Source organism: Penicillium atrosanguineum, assembly GCF_028827265.1.
Source record: "Penicillium atrosanguineum strain IBT 20685 chromosome Unknown utg000003l_segment0_segment0, whole genome shotgun sequence".
Classification (NCBI taxonomy): Eukaryota; Fungi; Ascomycota; class Eurotiomycetes; order Eurotiales; family Aspergillaceae; genus Penicillium; species Penicillium atrosanguineum.
Window position 1 is genome coordinate 1,900,211 of NW_026623135.1, and position 18,381 is coordinate 1,918,591.

The window sequence follows — 18,381 nt, forward strand, 5'->3', positions numbered from 1 at the left end:
TCCTGTTCACCCAGCATCGGGTCTGGTTCCAAGCGTGGCCTAAGACATCTATCAAAATAGAATTCTATGATGTATCCTCTCAACGCAAGTTCACTAGGTAAATAGACTAGCGACTATGGCGATCTTACCCTTGTCAAATACCATCAATTACCTGCATCATTGTAGCCAGACCGCATCGCCGGATTTCCCTCGGTCTGTCCTCCCCTCGGTCACTTTCCGCAACACATCAATAAAGGAAGTCTCCTGGTCCGGTTAAATTCTAAACTCATTAAGAAAAGAGAGCTTACGTGGTTCCGAACCCAACTATTACAGTAGACCTCGCGCGGCAAATCATAAGGCCGCCTAGTCCGAACCAGAGCCCAGCTCAAAATCCGGACCCTAGCACACGACTCTCGCACACACATGCAACCATAGCACAGGTACCTACGCACATACCTACAGGGGCCATGCGTACGCATCGTAAGAGGCTTCGGCCCCCTCCCCTCCCATGTTGCGGGTCCACTTTAAATCCGGATCTCCAGGCCCACCCCCGGTTCCACAACGTAACTATGTATCATTGTGTTTGGACATTTTATTTTGAGAAGAGGGGCGGGTTTATTGGGGTTCTCGGGTTCCTTCTCGTGGAAGGTGTATCACTTACATGCTCCCGACCAGGTCAGCCGGCTGGTTACCCTGCAGGGCCTTCTTATTTGTTAGAATATTTGGGTTGCGGTGAATGACTTTGGAAGTGAGACGATTCGTGTTCAGAATATCAAAGAAAGCGTGTTCTCGAACACATGGTTGACCACGAGTTAGCCATGTGGTGTGGTACCTGCGAGTTGAGGCCTCCCAAAGACGGATAACTACTCTTGAGGGTTATGAGACCAAATGTTCATATGTAACGGTCACTGAATGGCTCGTCTATGATCCGGCTGATATCATAATACTCCCCTTATGTCTAATTTTCAGCCTCTGGAATCTTATTTTGACTGCGGGTCAGGCAGGTAATTCACCCGCCCCTCTTTTTGGATGTTGACCTCCGCAGTCTGGTGAATCTGGCGGGCTCCGTACCATTCTTTCCATTGGGTACTAGACCATCATAGAGGCTTGACTCTTCTTGGTCTGTGACCTGTAGTCGCAGAATAGGATGCATTTGGCAAAATGTAATGCAATCCTACCTTTTTGGTCGAAGAAATGAGAAGCAGGTTTACCCACTACGAAAAACTGGAAGAAAACAATCCCTCAATAACCCAAATTTTCATTTGGACTTGGCTCACGCCATCCAACCTACCACACTAGATCTATGTAGATAGAAAGCTATATCCAACACACAACAGACCTATTCCGAATGCAAGGCGATAACCAATGAAGTCATTGGACAGCGTAGACAAGACAAATGATGTGAACCTAGAGGGAAAGAGAAAAAAAAAAAAAAAACCTATTCGAACGTGTACGTGACCAATGCATGCACGCGTCGAGTCATCTTGAATGAGTGGACAGGTAAGAGAAACAGTACCCAAGGACCAACAAACACAAACAAATCTAGACGGCCACTCCGACGGGAGCGGCGCCGATAGCGGAGTGCGCGCGAGTGCCGACGGGCGTGCCGGTCTTCAACTGCGGTGCGGTCTGGGTGGCTTCGGCGCTGAGCTCGCGAGCGATAGAGGCCTCGAGGGACTCGGCGGTCGGAAGGTTAAGCTGGGAGTTTTCCCAGATGGGTTGGTTGGCTTCCTCGGCGCCTTCGACGCCGACGCCGACGAATCCGCCGAGAGCTTTCCAGTCGGAGGCGCGCTTGATGCCTAGGTCGTTCCAAACAGATTGAACGGCTTGGACAAGGTGGTCGCGCAGAGGCTTGACGTGGCCTGGGGTTGGGGTGATGCGGAGGCGCTCTTCACCGCGGGGAACGGTGGGGTAGTTGATGGCCTGCACGTAGATACCGTGTTCCTCGAGGAGCTTGTCGGAGGCGCGCTTAGCAAGCTCGGCGTCCCCGACGAGGAGAGGGATGATGTGGGAGGGGTTGGGGATAACGGGGATGTCAAGCTCCTTCAGGGAGGACTTGACGGCGCGAGTGTGCAGCTGCTGCAGGACACGGTCACGGGGCTGCTGCGCCTGGTACTGGATAGCGGTGTCGGCACCGGCCATGGTGGCAGGGGGAAGGGAAGTGGTGAAGATGAAGCCCGGAGCCAGCGAGCGGATGGTGTCGACCAGAGTCGAAGAACCGGCAATGTAGCCGCCGACACAGCCGTAGGCCTTGCCCAGGGTACCAGTGATGATATCAATGCGATCCATGACAGTTCCCTCGGTGCTCTGGGGCGAGGCGGTGTCCTGGGAAGCATAGGTGTCGTAGTCGAGATGCTCGGCGACACCGGCTCCGTGAGGTCCGTACATGCCGACGGCGTGCACTTCATCCAAGAAAGTGATGGCGCCGTACTTATCAGCAAGATCACAGATCTTCTCTATCGGAGCAATGGAGCCACACATGCTGTAAACGGACTCAAATGCAATGATCTTGGGCACGTGAGCTGGCAAGGCAGCGAGCTTGGCTTCCAAGTCTTGCAGGTCATTGTGCTTGAAAACCATCTTCTTCGCACCGGAGTGACGGATACCCTGGATCATAGATGCGTGGTTCAGACTGTCGGAGAGGATCACGCAGTCAGGCATCTTGCTGCCGAGGGTAGCGAGGGTAGCGTCATTAGCCACGAAGCACGAGCTGAAGACCAGCGCAGACTCCTTTCCGTGCAACTTAGCAAGTGTATCCTCCAAGGCGACGGCATGCTGGTTGTGACCCGAGATGTTACGGGTACCGCCAGCACCGGCACCGTAGGTATCCAGAGTACGGTGCATAGACTCCAGGACATGGGGATTGCGGCCCATGCCCAGGTAATCGTTGGAGCACCAAACGGTCACACGCTCCTCCGCAGATGCGGTGTGGGCGCGAGGGAATTCCTTAGCCAGTCGGTTGATGTTATTGAAGTAACGGTACGACTTGTCCTTGTGCTTCTTCTCCAGCTCGGTGTTATAGAAGCCATTGTAGTCGAAATGCTTGCTGCTCGGGGCCTCGGGGCGGGGACCGCGGACCGCGGCATCGGTGGCGTGGGCGGAACGGATCGAGCGAGGAATGGTAGGGCGGACTAGGGGCTACTTAGTATAATTTATAGAAATGTACAGGAATAGTTCTTACCCTGCTCGTTCTTCTCGTAGGACTCGGGGGTGACACTGGCCGGGTGGCCGCCGGTCGTGTGCAGCGCACGGTGACCAGTCGGGGCCTTGTAGGGCTTGATGCTGGGGACACCGGCGGCGCACGAGGTGAAGCGCTTGGTGCCGCTCATGCGGGCACTCTGCACGGCAAGAGCCTTGCTCATGACAGGGCAGCGGCGGGCCAAAACCTGAAGGTTGGACATGGTACCGCCGCTGGTGCTGGGACGAGTAGCGGTGGAGAGGGTGCGCAGAGTAGTGGGCGAGGTGCGCTTGAGGAAGGGGCACATGGCCCGGGACTGTTGGAGCATTGCCTCCATGATGAATCGAACTGAATCAGAACAACACAATTTCAAGGCGAAGGGATAATAGAGAAGGAAATTATAACATGGGCTCTCCCGTGAAAATCGGTCTGGGCGGGGGGTCGACTGAGTCAGCCCATCGCTGATTAATTCCGGGCTTCAATTGGTTCCGGCCACTCCATCGGAAGATCCTGCCGTATTAGGGTTTGAGGGGACCCTCAAATCCCGAGGTAAACTAAACGAACACGAGATTGGTGGCTGAACTTTGGGAGTAAAGTTCCATCGGATTCTGATTTGTGTGGGGGCGGGCCAAATCTCCATTTACAGGGAGTGCTCCCCGTTCAACGCAGACGCCGGCCGCTGGTGCCACCCGGCTACGACGGGGCATCTCAGTGCAGAAACCGCCACTCGGGATTCTTCAAATCGCGCAGGTCTCGTCTCATTAATTTACTACATAGGAAGCGTCTCTACTTCACAGTGATCTACCTACTACTTCCTCCGAGCTCACAGATTTATTAAAAAAAGGCCTGTGGTGGTTTCGAGGGTAATCGTACATACTTGTAGTTACCTCGGGAGTATATAGAGATGGTGGAGCTACATTGAGCATTCAAAGCAGATACACCGGGGCATCTGCATCCAGATCTAAACTAATATTGAATCGATCTGCTACCCACAGATCTGTAGCCAACACTAAAGTGCTCAAGGAAAGAGGGAACTAAAAATCAAAATTCCAAATCAAAGTTTTTTCGCATCTATCAGAGAAACACTTATTTTCTTCCCCTCGCCAGAAAAAGTCTTCATGCAGAAGACAGTTGAAATCCTGTCCCATTCTTCCAACAATTATATCAAAAAAAAAAAAAAAGAAAAAAGAAAACACTTTCGCACCCAAATGGGAAAAGAATTGAACACAAGGTTGTATGGTAATACACAGCGAAGCGATGGAGTCCGCCAAATGAGAACAAAGAAAAGAGAAAAGGGAAAAGGAAGACAGAACATTGTAGACCATGGAAAAAAACTTGTTGAACGAAAGACCACACTCAGAAACGCCGCCACCCATTTGCTCTTGCACTATTCAAATACATCCTAGTTAATCTAGCCCGCCGTCACCGTCAATTAGGCGCAGACGCTCATTGGTGGTCTTTGCGCGCTTGGAGGTGCCTTTGCCCGGACCACGGCCTCGGCCTCGTTTGGCAGCGGGCACTGGTGGGGTGTCCACGTTCTCTGACAGTGGTGTTGCGGCGCCTGACTGCTTGGCACTCTGGTCGTCAAAGTTGCCCTCGCCTTGAGGAGAGTTAGTAAATAGGTCGGATGAGAATTGGATAGAGTGTGCTTACCTTCGTGGTACATGTCGTCCAGGGTGAGATCCCGCTTCCGCTTTTGAGCAGCAGCCTTCTTGCCGCCCTTTGGAGCTCCAAGAGTCTCGCCGCGCTCGAGCGCCTCCTTCTCCTTTTTCTCGAGCAGCTCGGCTTCGTCATCGTCGGCAAGCCACATGGCAATGTCCTTGGTGCGGTTCTCGCGGGCGCGGGTGTTGAAGTCGACTCCGCCAGCCGCACCACCGGTGATGACGACGCGCTGCACCTCTTCCTTCTGCAGGGCACGCTTCCGGATACGCTCTTCGATTGTACCGCGGGTGATGAGACGGTAGACTGTGACCTGTCTGGTCTGGCCAAGACGATGGGCACGATCCATGGCCTGTGAATCGATGGTGGGGTTCCAATCAGAATCGTAGAAGATGACAGTGTCGGCAGCTGTCAAGTTGATACCGAGACCACCAGCACGAGTGGACAGCAGGAACACGAATATTTCAGGGTTCGACTGGAAGTCTGCGACCGTGTCGCGACGATCCTCGAGCTTGGTGCTTCCGTCTAAACGGCAGTACTTGTAGTTTCGGTACGTCAGGTACTCTTCCATCAGGTTGATCATACGTGTCATCTGGAAGTATAACAGAACACGATGTCCACCGGGCTTGAGCTCTCGAAGCAGCTGGTCCAGCTTGGCTAATTTTCCAGAATCTGTGACGAAGCGTCGCATAGACGGAACTTCGATGTTGGTATAGCGGGCTTTCTGAGAGATAGGCGCGGGGAGCATCGGCGGCTTGGAGTAAGGTGCAGGGTCGAGCTTGTTTAGGAGAATCTGCTCCTCGAGCTGTCTAGACGTAATGTTATAGAGTGCCTGGCGCAAGCTTGGGTTGAACATGGTCTTCTGGGCTTCTCGAATTGCCTCTTGACCAGAGCAAGAGAGCGTGATTGGTGGCGCCGAGGCAGCGTTGACGGAGCAAGGCTCGATGAGATTGAGGCCTTGATCCTCGAATGCCGAGCGTGAAACGTTCATCAAGTTACGCATATGACCCTCGGTGGTGATATCACGAAGAGCCTGTCGATCATTGCGGTCCACGATGTTTAGCATGGAATGTGGCAACACTGAATTGGAATCCGCATTCTCATCATCGTAGATGACATTGAGACCGAGAAGGCGATTTAACTGGCCACTCTGGCGAGCTGCACGCTCGTAAGGTCCAAGGCGGGACAGTTCACTGGCTTCTCCGGCAGACGCGTCGACAAATCGCAAGAAGGAGAAGGCACCGTTCTCGCGGGCACTTTTCTGAATGTTCTCCGGTGTCCAGATGCTCATCATGTGTGAGAGGTACCTGTTTCGGAAACCGGCACGGTCGTTATCGGGGCCGGGCATATCGACGCGAGCCGCTGAGCTGCAGAGAAGACGCGGCAGTTCATATTCGATGAGGTTTTTGGTCGAATAACGGACGTCGACAAAGTAGCCTTCACGTACAAAGGAGGCGCATTCGGCAAAGCTTGCAGCAGAGAATGGGGATTTGGTCTCTGCACGCTCAAAAAGATCGGGGTGATTACAGACCTTACGGAACTGCATTACCAAGTTCATCAGGGTCGTGGTATCGCTATCGTCACCCACAGCCGCCTTCTCAAGAATGTCAATAATGCTGACACGGTTCCGAAGATTGGCGTAAATGGCACGCTGGCGATAAGTCAGGTCACAGAAGAGGTCCTTCTCGACCTTATCGCCAAGTTCCTGCTGCACATTCTTCTTGACACGACGAAGCATGAAGGGCTTCAAGATCATATGGAGACGCTTGAGCTGATCTTCGTTCAGCTTCGTGTTACTCTGAGCATGGGATTCAATGTCCTTAGAGAACCATTCGCTGAACTCGTCGTGAGAATCGAACAAGGTAGGCATAATGAAATGCAACAAGGCCCACAGCTCTTGCATGTTGTTTTGAATAGGAGTACCAGTCAACAACAGCCGGTTACGGCAGGAGAAGTTTAGCAAATTCTTCCATCGAGAACTTTGAGATGATTTGATAGCTTGCGCCTCGTCAAGGATCATATACTGCCACTTGACCTTCTGGAAGTATTGCGCATCAAGCACAACGAGCTGGTATGAAGTCACGAGCACGTGGAACTCGGATTCGCGGTTATAGGTGATATGTTTTCGATCCCAGAACTTGCGAAGAATCTTACGGTCCTTTGCATTACCCCAGTATGGCAGAACCTTGAGATCCGGAACAAATTTGGCAACCTCCTGCTGCCAGTTGTGCAGAGTAGACGCCGGCGCGATGACCAAGAACGGACCCCAGATGTTGTGGAACTCGGCCAGATATGCCATGACAGAGATAGACTGGATGGTCTTACCAAGACCCATCTCGTCTGCCAAAATACCGTTGATGCCCTGCTCGTATAGGTTGACAAGCCAGTTGAGACCCTTCAGCTGGTACTCCTTCAATTTGGCAGTCAACATGCTCGGCTGGGAGATTTCAATGTCTCCAAGACTGGTTGGGTTCTGGAAGTTCATCTCGCCTTCATCAAAGGCTGCCATATTGTCGCCACCCTGCTCCTGGTTGAAGGCACGGGCACGGTCCTGGGCTTGCTGTACAGCGTTCTGTGCATTTGCCATAGCAGCCTGCTGTAAAGCAGTCTCGTCGTCGGCATCGAAATCGAGATCCTCGAAGTTGGTTGGCTTGACATTCGGGTCGGCATTGGGGATATTTGGGTGGTGGGCTTCAGCCCCAGCGGCAGCAGTGACGCCGTCTCCAGCTTCAGCTTCAGCAGTCTTGACCTTCCGACCGATGAAGTGAGAGTACAACTCAGTTTGGGAGATAAGGAAATTAAGCTTGCGCTTCTGTCGGTTTGATTCGCGCTCTGCTTCAGCCTTCTTCGCCGACTCGAGTTCCTGCTTTTCTGCCAGGCGGCGCAAGTCACGCTCCTCGCGCTCGTTGCGCTTCCAGAAGGACATCATCTCACGCATAGTACGCTTGGCACGGGCCTGCGTATCCTTAGTGCTTTTGTTGGTCCGCTCCTGCCACTTGCGAGACTGCTTGCTGGCTAACTGGGCTGTCTTGCGCAAATTCTCTTGACGGGTGGAAAGCGATGTGGTCTTGATGCGATAGACCTTGGGGATGTCCTTGCGAGCAATATCACGCCAAATTTGCTCGTAGATTTGGTTGTAGCCCTTGCTATCGTAGTGCAGTGGAACGGGGGTGCCCTCCTTGGAATAGCGGGCGTCGAGAGGTGTATAATATTCGTCATCCAATCCGGCGTTCCAAGCCGCTTCAGCAGCATCCTTCTCGGCCTGCTTCTGTTCCCTGGACTTCTTGGGTCGGGTAACAGGACCGCCACGTCCAGATCTGCGGCGCGAGGGAGACGAACGACCAATATGAAATGAGCTAGTGGTGCCGCCTTCGTAGTTCGGAGGCAACGGAGTGACCTCGCCGAGCTCCTCCTGGGCGTTTCCACCTTCCAAAGCACGTTTGGTGGACTTGATCTTCTTGTGAGCCCGTTCGGCTTCGCGAAGGAACTTCTCCCTCTCTATTGAGTCCTCAGTCTGGCCAGCCTTGCGCTCAGCCTCCACTTTCTTCTGCATTTCTAAACGCACGGTGTTTTCACGGCGACGCTTTCGCTGCATGTCCTTCTTGCGTTCCTTTTCATCCTGAATTTCTTTCTGCTGAACTTCAGCGATGACGGACCCCTCGTTGAGCGAGCGGAAACGCTCTGTCCCAATAATGGCCTGCTTCTCGAACGACCGAGCGAGGTCGAGCAGGAAGGCGTTGCGACGTCGCTTTCGCCGAGCTTGTTCAACGTGGCTACTCTCGATAGAACGCTTGCTGCCTTTCTCTCGATAAAGGTCTAGCTCCCCATCGAAGCCGGGACCTTCAACGTCACTCTTCTCAGCATTGTCAATCTCTACCAAAGCACGATGCACCTGCTCAGCGTCAACGCCAGGCGGAAGAGGCTTTCGCAGTGGTGGACGCGGAATGATAGCCGGCTGGTCCGATCCTGGTCGTGAAGTTCCATTGGGAGCGAATGGGCCCTTGGAAGGTCCCAAGTGATGATTGTCTATAGTCGGGCCCTTCTCCGATTTGGGATAGAAGGTTCCCGGCAATGGCCCTGGCTCTCTCCGTTGATCAAAGTGCGAAGGTGTGTGTGCCGAAGGCGTTGCTATCGATGAAGGTGGAGGAGATGTCTTTTTCGCAGGATGTTCATCCGATGGTCCGGATAGAATGCTGGCGAAGGACATAGGATCGGCAGCTCGAGCAGGCTTCTAGGATGAAACAAGGATTAGAGAAAGCTAATTCAGTGGGAACAAAGAAAGTATGGACGTACAGATTCCCGAGGTGGGGACGCTGGCCTAGACTCCCGATGCATTGGCGGTCCGTATCCAGCTCCATTACCTCTAACGTGGTATGGCGACTCGGTATCCCTGGTGGGAGATTGTGAATGGCCATCTAGGCGGCTGGTTGGATGGCTATGCGGTGTTGAGGGACCATAGGGCGAAGTACCGTTGCCTGGGTGCACAGAGCTAGAGAAGGGACGCGGCAGCGCAAGCTGAGGAGTACCAGCCGCGGAATGGCCCTGGTATTGCGATGTCTCTCCGTGGGGCTGGTGAGGTGGCGGCGCCGCGCCGTTCAAGGATGGAGGGAGCGATGAAGGCATTGGCGAAGACGCGTGCGAAAAGCGAGGACTGCGCGCCACGGAGGGGGGACCGAAGGCCGGGGGTGTCTGTGGTGGGTACGGTTGCTGCTGTTGCTGCGGTTGCTGCTGTTGCTGCGGTTGCTGCTGTTGCGCAGCCGGTTGCTCATTGTTGGAATAGAACGGGCGGTTCTTGTTTGGGGACTCGTAGGCAGGGAACCGATGCTGCTGAGTCGGGGACTGGGCGTTGTATGGCGGAGCGCCCGTCATGATGGCCGTGTCCCCGGCGCCGGGTGCGCGCGACAGGGGCTAAATGCTCTGAAAGAGATGGAGCGGAATGAATTGGAAGGGATCCAGGTCACAGACCGAGGACGAAGCCCATGGAGAGGTGTCAAGGGGGGTTCGGAGATCTAAGCGTGGACGCGACGTCAGCGAGGTAGTTTAGATGGATAGAATCGCAAGAGACACGGGGGAGCGATGTGAGGAAAAAGAAGAGAAAGTAGGGATGATGATCATACCTGGTGGGAGGATGGATTCGTTTGTGGTGGGAAGATGCAGGAAGGAGGATCTTTGTGGCCGCGGAGACCCAAGCAGAGAATGCGCTGGGGCTAGGCGAGGATGCAGGGAGGTGACCCGGATGAGTGTTCAGGTCCGAGTTGAGGAAGAGTAAGTGTAAAGGGTAAAGGGTAAAAGGTGGGAATGGTGTGGTGAGATTGAGGGGGGCAGTCGTGACTGAAGAAAGGGGAGTAGAGTAGGATCTGGCCGTTTCCCTTCCTTTTGCTTGACCTGCTCCGTCGATGGCGTCGAGGTCCTGCCCTGTACACCTCGGTCCTATTTCCGTCGGATTCCGTCTTTACTCGTGTTTGTCGATTGAAATCATCCGATCCTTTCTTTGCAAAGTCTTAGTCGAGTTTTGTCTTTGTTGAAAGACTCCGTGATGGCGTAGTCCTATCCTGTGCTGTGCAAGGCCAGGCGCATACAAACACTCGTGTACTGGACGCGACCCTATATATGGTCTCAGGTGTTTACCGGCTACAAATCGGGCTCATGCTGGATCTTGACAGTCATAGTCACTGGGAATATGTTCTGCTATTTCTGCCACTGCCAGGCTCTTCTGGGTCCGATTGCCGGCTGACTTCCTGCTCATCCGAAGATTTCGTCGCGGCCGATCCCGGTTGATTTGACTTCGCGGCACGCAGCTTCTTTACCAACTTCAACTTCTTTTTTTTGCTCCTTATGTCTCTAGGGGATAACTCGATAGATAATGAAGCAGCAAACTCAACGAGAGTTAGCACCATCTTACTGATGCCACTAGTCGCAGAATGATCAGGTCATGCAGTACGCCGGGGGCTGCCAAGACGGATCCATGAAATGACTGGTCTCCTGGAAGCCACCTTGACTTCTCCCTAGCACAAATCTGCTGGAATTCTCCTCAAACTTCGGCTATCGACCAGCTCGGATTAATGTCGAGAGACACATTAATCAATAATAGATTCCTACGGACATATTTGCCGTGGGCAAGCATTCCTTTCCTCGACCAATCTTCGTCTTTTTCTAGGTTTAGCCAAGAATAATCTCATGAACGAGATGAAACAAATACAATGCACGATAGTCAAAGGCCGTCTCAAGTTTTCCCTAGTCCGTACTCCCTAGTCTAGTCCGTCCTAGGAGTCTCAAGGTGTGGGGACCGATACGATGACGTACTCCACTCCAGCTGTGGACATAATATCGATTTCGGGATACATGCACCGACCAAGCAGTTGCTAACATTCGACTTTGAGTACCTTGATTCTCATTTAATAAATACTAAGCTCAGTACAACTCTCATGGAAGTCTTTGCTTTATTTCAGGTAGCGTCGTAGTGACCTTGGATCTATCTATATTGCGGGCTGCCAGGATGTTTTGAAGGTGCATACAAGCCAACAATCGTATGTCTATGTATCATCCAATCGATAGCCCTCCTTATTCCCATGCTAGAAATCTCACAAGATATCGAGTGTCGGTTGTCACTAGAGATGTTTAAATTGTCGCTCAGAGTCTCCGTCCACAGAAGCGGCGCAGATCTATTACCTCTGAAGGTCCTTAGAACAAACCTTAGAAAGCAAGATCTGATTTAGATACGGTTGGTTGAGAACATTCCTATCCAGTATAAGACATCCGAGCTATGAAAGAAACGACGAATATCAGAAGCAGCCCCCGGAGTGGACGCGCGAAAAGTCAAAGATCTGCACAACAGACTACATAATTGGCCGAACGGTCCGCATTCTTGCATCGCAGATTAAATAAACCAATGAAAACATCTTCTTCCGATCATCATGCATGGAGAAGTAGGAAAACAGGGCTCACGATCGGTACTCATGCTGCAGAATTTCCCAAAACAGAGCGTAGCACACTGTCTCACGTCCCCATACACAAAGACTGCAACAGCTAGTGGGCATCAAACTGCAATAGCACAGTCTGTCCGAGCGAAGACGGTTTCCCAGATGGTGATAAAGGAGCGGTGAACTTAATATTGTTACATGAGCGTCTCATCAATAAGTATTTGATCTCGCCCTCCGTCCGTTAGTTTATACAACCTTACGACGTAGCTTCTGTTCAAGATGAAATCCCAGAGTGATTCAACTTATTTTAAAACCAGAGCCGAGGATGCGAGCCCAGATCGCGAAATAACAGTGGAAGACATCGCACGCGTTCGTCGGAAAATGGACTTCTATTTGATGCCACTTCTCATCTTGACCTTCCTACTCCAATGCATCGACAAGGTGATGTTAAACAGCGTATCTCAAATTGGCATTCTTGAGGACCTCCACCTATACACGTTCAAATACTCGACTTCAGCCTCGGAGCCAACCCAAAACTTACAAAGATATTCAAATGCTACCCTCATCTTCTATTGGGGCTGGCTAGTGGGATGTATGAACACCGCTGAAGATTTGAATATATCAGCTAACGGTACCAGTAATCCCCACCGCATGGATGGCCCAGAAACTGCCGATAGGTAAATACCTCGCAAGCACAGCAGTCATATGGGGAGCTATTACCCTCCTAGGAGCGGCAGTGAAGAATTACAGTGGCCTCTTGGCCCAGCGGTAAGATTCCCATGTCCAATTAAGAAAGCGCCTTCCCATGAAGTACAGATTTTTCCTCGGAATGGTTGAATGTGCTGTAGGACCCGGTTTCTCAATAATGATAACCATGTTCTGGACGCGCGCCGAGCAACCACTCCGCTATAGCCTATGGTACACATCAATCGGACTCGCAAACCTCCTAGGCTCTCTCATGCTATTCGGAATCGGTCATATCTACGGCAAGCTTCACCTATGGCGGTATCAATATCTTATTCTGGGCGCTATCACCGTCGTCTGGGGCATTATTCTGGTCATTCTTCTACCGCAAAACCCAGCCACGGCGAGCTTTCTTAAACCAGAAGGGCGGGTTCTTGCTGTTGAAAGGATGCGAGTGGAGCAAACGGGCATTGAGAATAAGCAGTTCAAGAGTTATCAGATTCGAGAACTGGTTCGTGATCCGACAACATGGATCCTATTTGCGACTGTGTTCTGTTTGCATTTTACGAATGGGGCGCTTACTGGATTTGGAAGTATTATTATCAATAGTTTTGAGTTTTCGCACTTTGATTCCGTTCTTCTGAATGGGGCAGTTTGGGGCGGCGTTTTGTTCAATTGCATTACAGCAGGAATACTAGGCGCGATGTTCAAAAACGCCCGCCTTTGGATTGTGATGGCCTGTGAGATCCCGGTAATCCTCAGAGCATGTCTAGTGTCGAGACTCGACTGGAGCACACAGCGAGGCGATGTCATTTTCGGTTTCATCATGTGCGGCTGGATGGCTGGCGGGTATATGATGATTCTTGCATTGGTCGGTGCGAGCGTTGCCGGGCACACGAAGAAGATGTTCATGTTCGGTATCCTGTGGTGTGCTTACGGGCTCAGCAATGGGATCTCCCCATTGACGATCAAAAAGGGGAAGGTTGGGCAACATTACCCGACGTGTTTCTACGCCATCATTGGGAATGCCTCAGTCACGATCTGTGGGGCGCTTGTTTTGAGGCTTTACCTTGTTCGGGAGAATAGAAGGCGGGATCGTGAGTTTGGAGTTGTTACTACGATGGCTGCTCGGGAGTTGGGATTCAAGGATCAGACGGATATGGTAAATGAGAACTTTGGGTATTCCCTTTGATGCATTGAGCGAGGTATCGGATGGCTAGAAGATCATTGAATGTGTCGACGGAGAACCCCGTGCCTCACGATCAACAGCTTTCGACCCTTGCCAGTAGTTCCACCCGATGTGCCCTCTTTCTTCCTCTGCTGTGTGGTAGTACGTGTCTGTGAGATCCTTCCTGCAAATCCCCACGCCTCAACTCTAGGCTATCGAGCAGGGGGTGAAACTGGAACCTGGAGGATCCTCGTATACATGACATCTTTTAAAATCTAGATAGCCCCTTATGGCTGCAAAATGCCACTTTGAGAACACCCCACGAAGCTCGGGAATACCCCGATGAATGCCACCAGCGTTGATGGCAGACTCACCCGGATGATCGGCGGAAGCCCAACGGAAAGGGTACATGCCGGTGTGGGGCCGAGAACCCAACGTTCATGTAGAATTGCGATTCCCCCAAGGTAGCTCATAGCTCGGTCCTGGAGACATTCAGATCATGGACCCTGAATCAGAGCCTCAATTCTCCAGAGAGGAACATGTTCTCGCGATGCACCCCAGGCGATTGGGTCAACAATCGTATGATGTTCGCCTCGAAGTCCCGCACGGGCGAATCCCGACGGATCCCGTAGTGACGTCGTTCACTCTTTATTCCCCATCATGGTTGCAGCTTCGAGGGGAAACTCGATTTCAGATTGGAGCTGGAGATGTGATAGGCGTATCCAATTGCTGTTCCAGGTTTACCCCTCTCCGAGCTCCCCTGTTCGGCTGAGCGGCGGGTTGAAGCCTTGTTTCGCGCTGCGCTACTGTGTGTAGAGAAGCCTGCAGTCATGGCGTCAACTGCCGTTGGCGATCAGATGTATTGGAATGCCGTCAGATATGAAAGCTTCGAATCGGGCAAGACAAGACCAGAGAACAGATCGGGCCATAGAACTGGACAACGCAATGGGCCAAGGGGAAAACCGGACGATGACAGGTGATGAGCCTGTTATTTGCGCAGAATCTCCCAGTCCGGCGTGGAGGATGATGGTGCCACATAGCCAAGCGATCGTAACTCGCTCTTTGTAGCTGGCACTTCACTCACTTATACCCCCTGCACTTTCCTGCTTTCCTTTCTTCTCTCCCTCTCACCACTTTTACCGCATACCTCAACCTTTTAAAATCTACACATTCACTCGTCTACACATACATACGTCTACACGTACACACGTCCATACATCTACACATTTACATCCATCAATCAACATGGCGCCCAGCATTCCCGAGAAGCAGTGGGCCCAAGTCGTCGAAAAGAAAGGCGGCCCCCCAGTCTACAAGCAAATTCCCGTCCCAAAGCCAGGCCCAGATGAAGTCCTCGTGAAAATCCGCTACACTGGCGTCTGCCACACCGACCTCCATGCAATGAAGGGCGACTGGCCCATTCCCCTCAAGATGCCCCTAGTAGGTGGCCACGAGGGCGCCGGTGTAGTCGTCGCCAAGGGCGAAATGGCCCGCGGAATTGAGATCGGCGATCATGCAGGTATCAAGTGGCTCAATGGCTCGTGCCTGGCCTGTGAGTTCTGCAAGACTGGTGATGAGCCCCTCTGTGCTGGTCAGCAGCTTTCAGGTCACACGGTTGATGGCACCTTCCAGCAGTATGCTATTGGCAAGGCAGCTCATGTTAGCAAGCTGCCCAAGGATGTTCCACTTGACGCCGTGGCGCCTATTCTGTGTGCCGGTATTACTGTCTACAAAGGTCTGAAGGAGTCGGGCGCGCGCCCTGGTCAGACCGTTGCTATTGTCGGTGCTGGCGGTGGGCTTGGCTCTTTGGCTCAGCAGTATGCTAAGGCTATGGGGCTGCGCGTGATTGCAATCGATGGTGGCGATGAGAAGCGTTCTATGTGTGAAAGTCTTGGCGCAGAGGTATGTTCGATCACTGCTTGGCTCTGTTGGTTGGCTATGAGACTGACACTTGATAGACCTTCGTCGATTTTACAAAGTCTAAGGATCTTGTCGCTGATGTAAAGGCCGCTACCCCTGAGGGCTTGGGCGCTCACGCTGTGATTCTGCTTGCTGCCTCCGAGAAACCTTTCCAGCAGGCTGTGGACTACGCACGTCCCCGTGGTGTGATTGTCGCCATTGGTCTTCCCGCACACGCCTTCCTCAAGGCTCCCGTCTTCGACAGCGTTGTCAAGATGATCAACATCAAGGGTAGCTATGTTGGCAACCGACAGGATGGTGTTGAAGCCGTGGACTTCTTTGCTCGCGGTCTGATCAAGGCACCTTTCAAAACCGTCCCGCTGGAGAAGTTGCCTGAAGTCTTTGAACTTATGGGTAAGATAGTTTTGAACAACCAGGTATTGAAAAAGTACTAACACGATGGATATAGAGCAAGACAAGATTGCCGGCCGCTATGTGCTCGAAATCCCCGAGTAGACTTAGTCAGACCTAACAACCCGACTGGATGATTTACTGGGATTTTCTAGATGGGAAAGAGTCCTACAACGTGTACCGAAGCTCAGCGAAGTACTTTATGAGAAACGAGATGTTCCTTCAGCTACAGTGAATAGAAACGGCCCGCAGTAGCAGTCAATTCAACTTGCATCATACATAGGCTAGGCATAACAACGTGTGAGAAAGTAATGCAAAGGTACGGAAACCTAAAGTCCACTCTTTTCCGAGCTCTTGCCCTCCACCTCAATTCTCTTGCCCACATCTTCCGGTGAAACAGTGGTCTGAGGGCCCGTGAACGTCTTCCTAGCATGTACAGCATAATACAAAAGCGCACCGAGCCAAAGAGCGCCGTTAATAACAACGGTGTAATTCATATCCTCCGCTATTCGACCAGTCAGTAAGAATGCATCCACAGCAAGTCATAATAGAGGTTGGACTTACGTGAAGGATCAGGTCCCCCAGTAGGAATCATGCATAGCACAATAGCGAAGACCATATAGATGACCGCAATCCAACCAATCGGCTTGCTGAACTTTCCAGTATAGAATTCACCAGGGACGAATTTGTCCTTGCCCCATACCAGGCGGCAGAAAATAGGTGTCAGCCACGCAAGATCATTACCAGCAACGGCAAGAGAAAACAATGCGTTAGCAGCGGCGTTATCGATCAAGGATAGAAGACCGATGACTGCGGCTGCAACTACACAACCGCAGACCATGCGCACGGGCTGGTAGAGCATCAGTCTGTGCTGGCTGACTTTGCGGAAGAAATGGGAGAAGGGGAGGGCGCCGTCACGGGAGAAGGCCCAGCTTTGACGAGAGGCGGCGAGGACCTAGAACTGTATTAGACAGATGATTGTGAAAAAGAGATGGAGACGCACGATACTAAGTCCCATGAAGAACTGGACGGATGCCACCACAGCCATGAAACCGAGGGCACCCTGCTTGCCAAGAGCATCATAGTAGATCTAGACAGTGGTTAGCTCTGTGATTATAGAAAAACTAGTCACTAAGAGAAAAACATACCTGGGCCATAGGCTGCCCAAACTTCGAATTCAGGATACTCTCAATATCCGTGCTCATCGATGCAGCAATCACAGCCAGACTCAAGAATCCCAAAATACCACACAACCCAGAACTCGAAATAATACCCAATGGCACAGCCCGCGCAGCATGCGTCGCCTCCTCACTCATATGCACGCAAGAATCAAAAGCCCCGATAGTCCAAATAGGACTCAACCAAGCCAACATAAACGCCCACCCAGTAGGCCAAGTAGTCAAATTTTCTGCGCCGCCAAAAACGTACGACCCCGAATTAACCGGTGGTGCATTGTGCGCCTTTCCAATCGGCAACGCGATCACAGTCGCAACGACAAGACCGATGTTCAGGAAGATACAAATAGACTGAATACGAGGCATAACTCGCGCGAAGAAGATGGCCATGAATCCGTGTGCGAAGACAGTTGCCACGTACGTGCCGTAGATGACAGGTCTTGTGGCAGACCAGTTGCCATCGCGCGCAATGGAGACCATTGAGAGGAGCATGTTAGCGAAACCGTAGTCGATGGAGCAGAGGCCTCCAATTAGGCCGATCGTGTTGCTGTAGCCGACTAGGAAGCTTAGCGGGTTCTTCAGCTTGTCGGCGGCATAGTAGTGAGTCCAGAAGTAGAGGCCACCGGCTGTTGGCATTGCTGAGGCCATGTCGGCCTGTTTTGAAATTAGTCAGGTGTCAATTTCTTATAGATGAAGGGTTAAGTGGACGGTTACGTACCATTGCAAGACTGACTATGAAGATGAAGATACTCGCGGCCAACCATCCTAAAGCGTATTGTCAATATGGTATCCAATGTGCAATCTAGTGGAATATCGTACCCTGGGAACCGGTTAGTCAACGTTTAATTGAAGCGGGAGGAAAAACACTCACCCAAACCATGCCAACTGGCCCAGCCGGCATCGAGAAAGAAAGCGTCGACGCAATGGATGGCAAAAGTCCCATAATACTAAATGCAACGGCGAAGATTTGGATAGTCGAGTAATGGCGACGCAATTCCTGCTTGTAACCCAGCGTTGCTATTCACCCATCAGAAAATGTCCCAATCTCGCGATGTAACAGGCCTACCCAGCAACTCCGTATCACCAGTCTGCGTATCAACAACCTCACCAAGACTCGCCCGCTGCGGCATCTTGTGATCGAGCGACGGAGACTTGATCTCGTCTGCCATTATAATAAATCTCGTATAAAGGGCGGAGAAAAAAAAAGATGAGATCAAAATTCAGATCGGAGGAGCGGCTTTAGCTACGGACGTCAGACCATCGACAATCCTATCTCTTTCGGGCTTGGAGTCAGCACGCAAGTACCTA

General features: G+C 52.0%; 5 protein-coding genes across 5 annotated transcripts; 2 read left to right on the forward strand and 3 right to left on the reverse strand.

Annotated features, from left to right (window-relative positions):
* Positions 1–1,521: 1,521 nt before the first annotated feature.
* Positions 1,522–3,494, reverse strand: hemA (5-aminolevulinic acid synthase HemA; the record flags this gene model as incomplete). The annotated part of the gene is made up of 2 exons (XM_056884192.1): positions 1,522–3,110; positions 3,161–3,494. The coding sequence occupies 2 exons, from the start codon at positions 3,492–3,494 to the stop codon at positions 1,522–1,524; spliced, it is 1,923 nt and encodes a 640-aa protein (XP_056742470.1).
* A 1,069-nt stretch (positions 3,495–4,563) lies between these two features.
* ino80 (chromatin-remodeling ATPase INO80) lies at positions 4,564–9,685 on the reverse strand (the record flags this gene model as incomplete). Its single annotated transcript, XM_056884193.1, has 3 exons — positions 4,564–4,757; positions 4,811–9,047; positions 9,110–9,685. 3 exons carry the CDS (start codon positions 9,683–9,685, stop codon positions 4,564–4,566), a joined length of 5,007 nt encoding a protein of 1,668 aa, XP_056742471.1.
* Positions 9,686–12,015: 2,330 nt separating this feature from the next.
* N7443_004138 (uncharacterized protein) lies at positions 12,016–13,612 on the forward strand (the record flags this gene model as incomplete). The annotated part of the gene is made up of 3 exons (XM_056884194.1): positions 12,016–12,328; positions 12,375–12,504; positions 12,553–13,612. 3 exons carry the CDS (start codon positions 12,016–12,018, stop codon positions 13,610–13,612), a joined length of 1,503 nt encoding a protein of 500 aa, XP_056742472.1.
* A 1,221-nt stretch (positions 13,613–14,833) lies between these two features.
* N7443_004139 (zinc-dependent alcohol dehydrogenase) lies at positions 14,834–16,003 on the forward strand (the record flags this gene model as incomplete). The annotated part of the gene is made up of 3 exons (XM_056884195.1): positions 14,834–15,490; positions 15,547–15,901; positions 15,957–16,003. The coding sequence occupies 3 exons, from the start codon at positions 14,834–14,836 to the stop codon at positions 16,001–16,003; spliced, it is 1,059 nt and encodes a 352-aa protein (XP_056742473.1).
* A 224-nt stretch (positions 16,004–16,227) lies between these two features.
* N7443_004140 (putative GABA permease) lies at positions 16,228–18,242 on the reverse strand (the record flags this gene model as incomplete). Its single annotated transcript, XM_056884196.1, has 6 exons — positions 16,228–16,403; positions 16,463–16,853; positions 16,902–16,988; positions 17,047–17,727; positions 17,945–18,090; positions 18,140–18,242. The coding sequence occupies 6 exons, from the start codon at positions 18,240–18,242 to the stop codon at positions 16,228–16,230; spliced, it is 1,584 nt and encodes a 527-aa protein (XP_056742474.1).
* Positions 18,243–18,381: the final 139 nt, after the last annotated feature.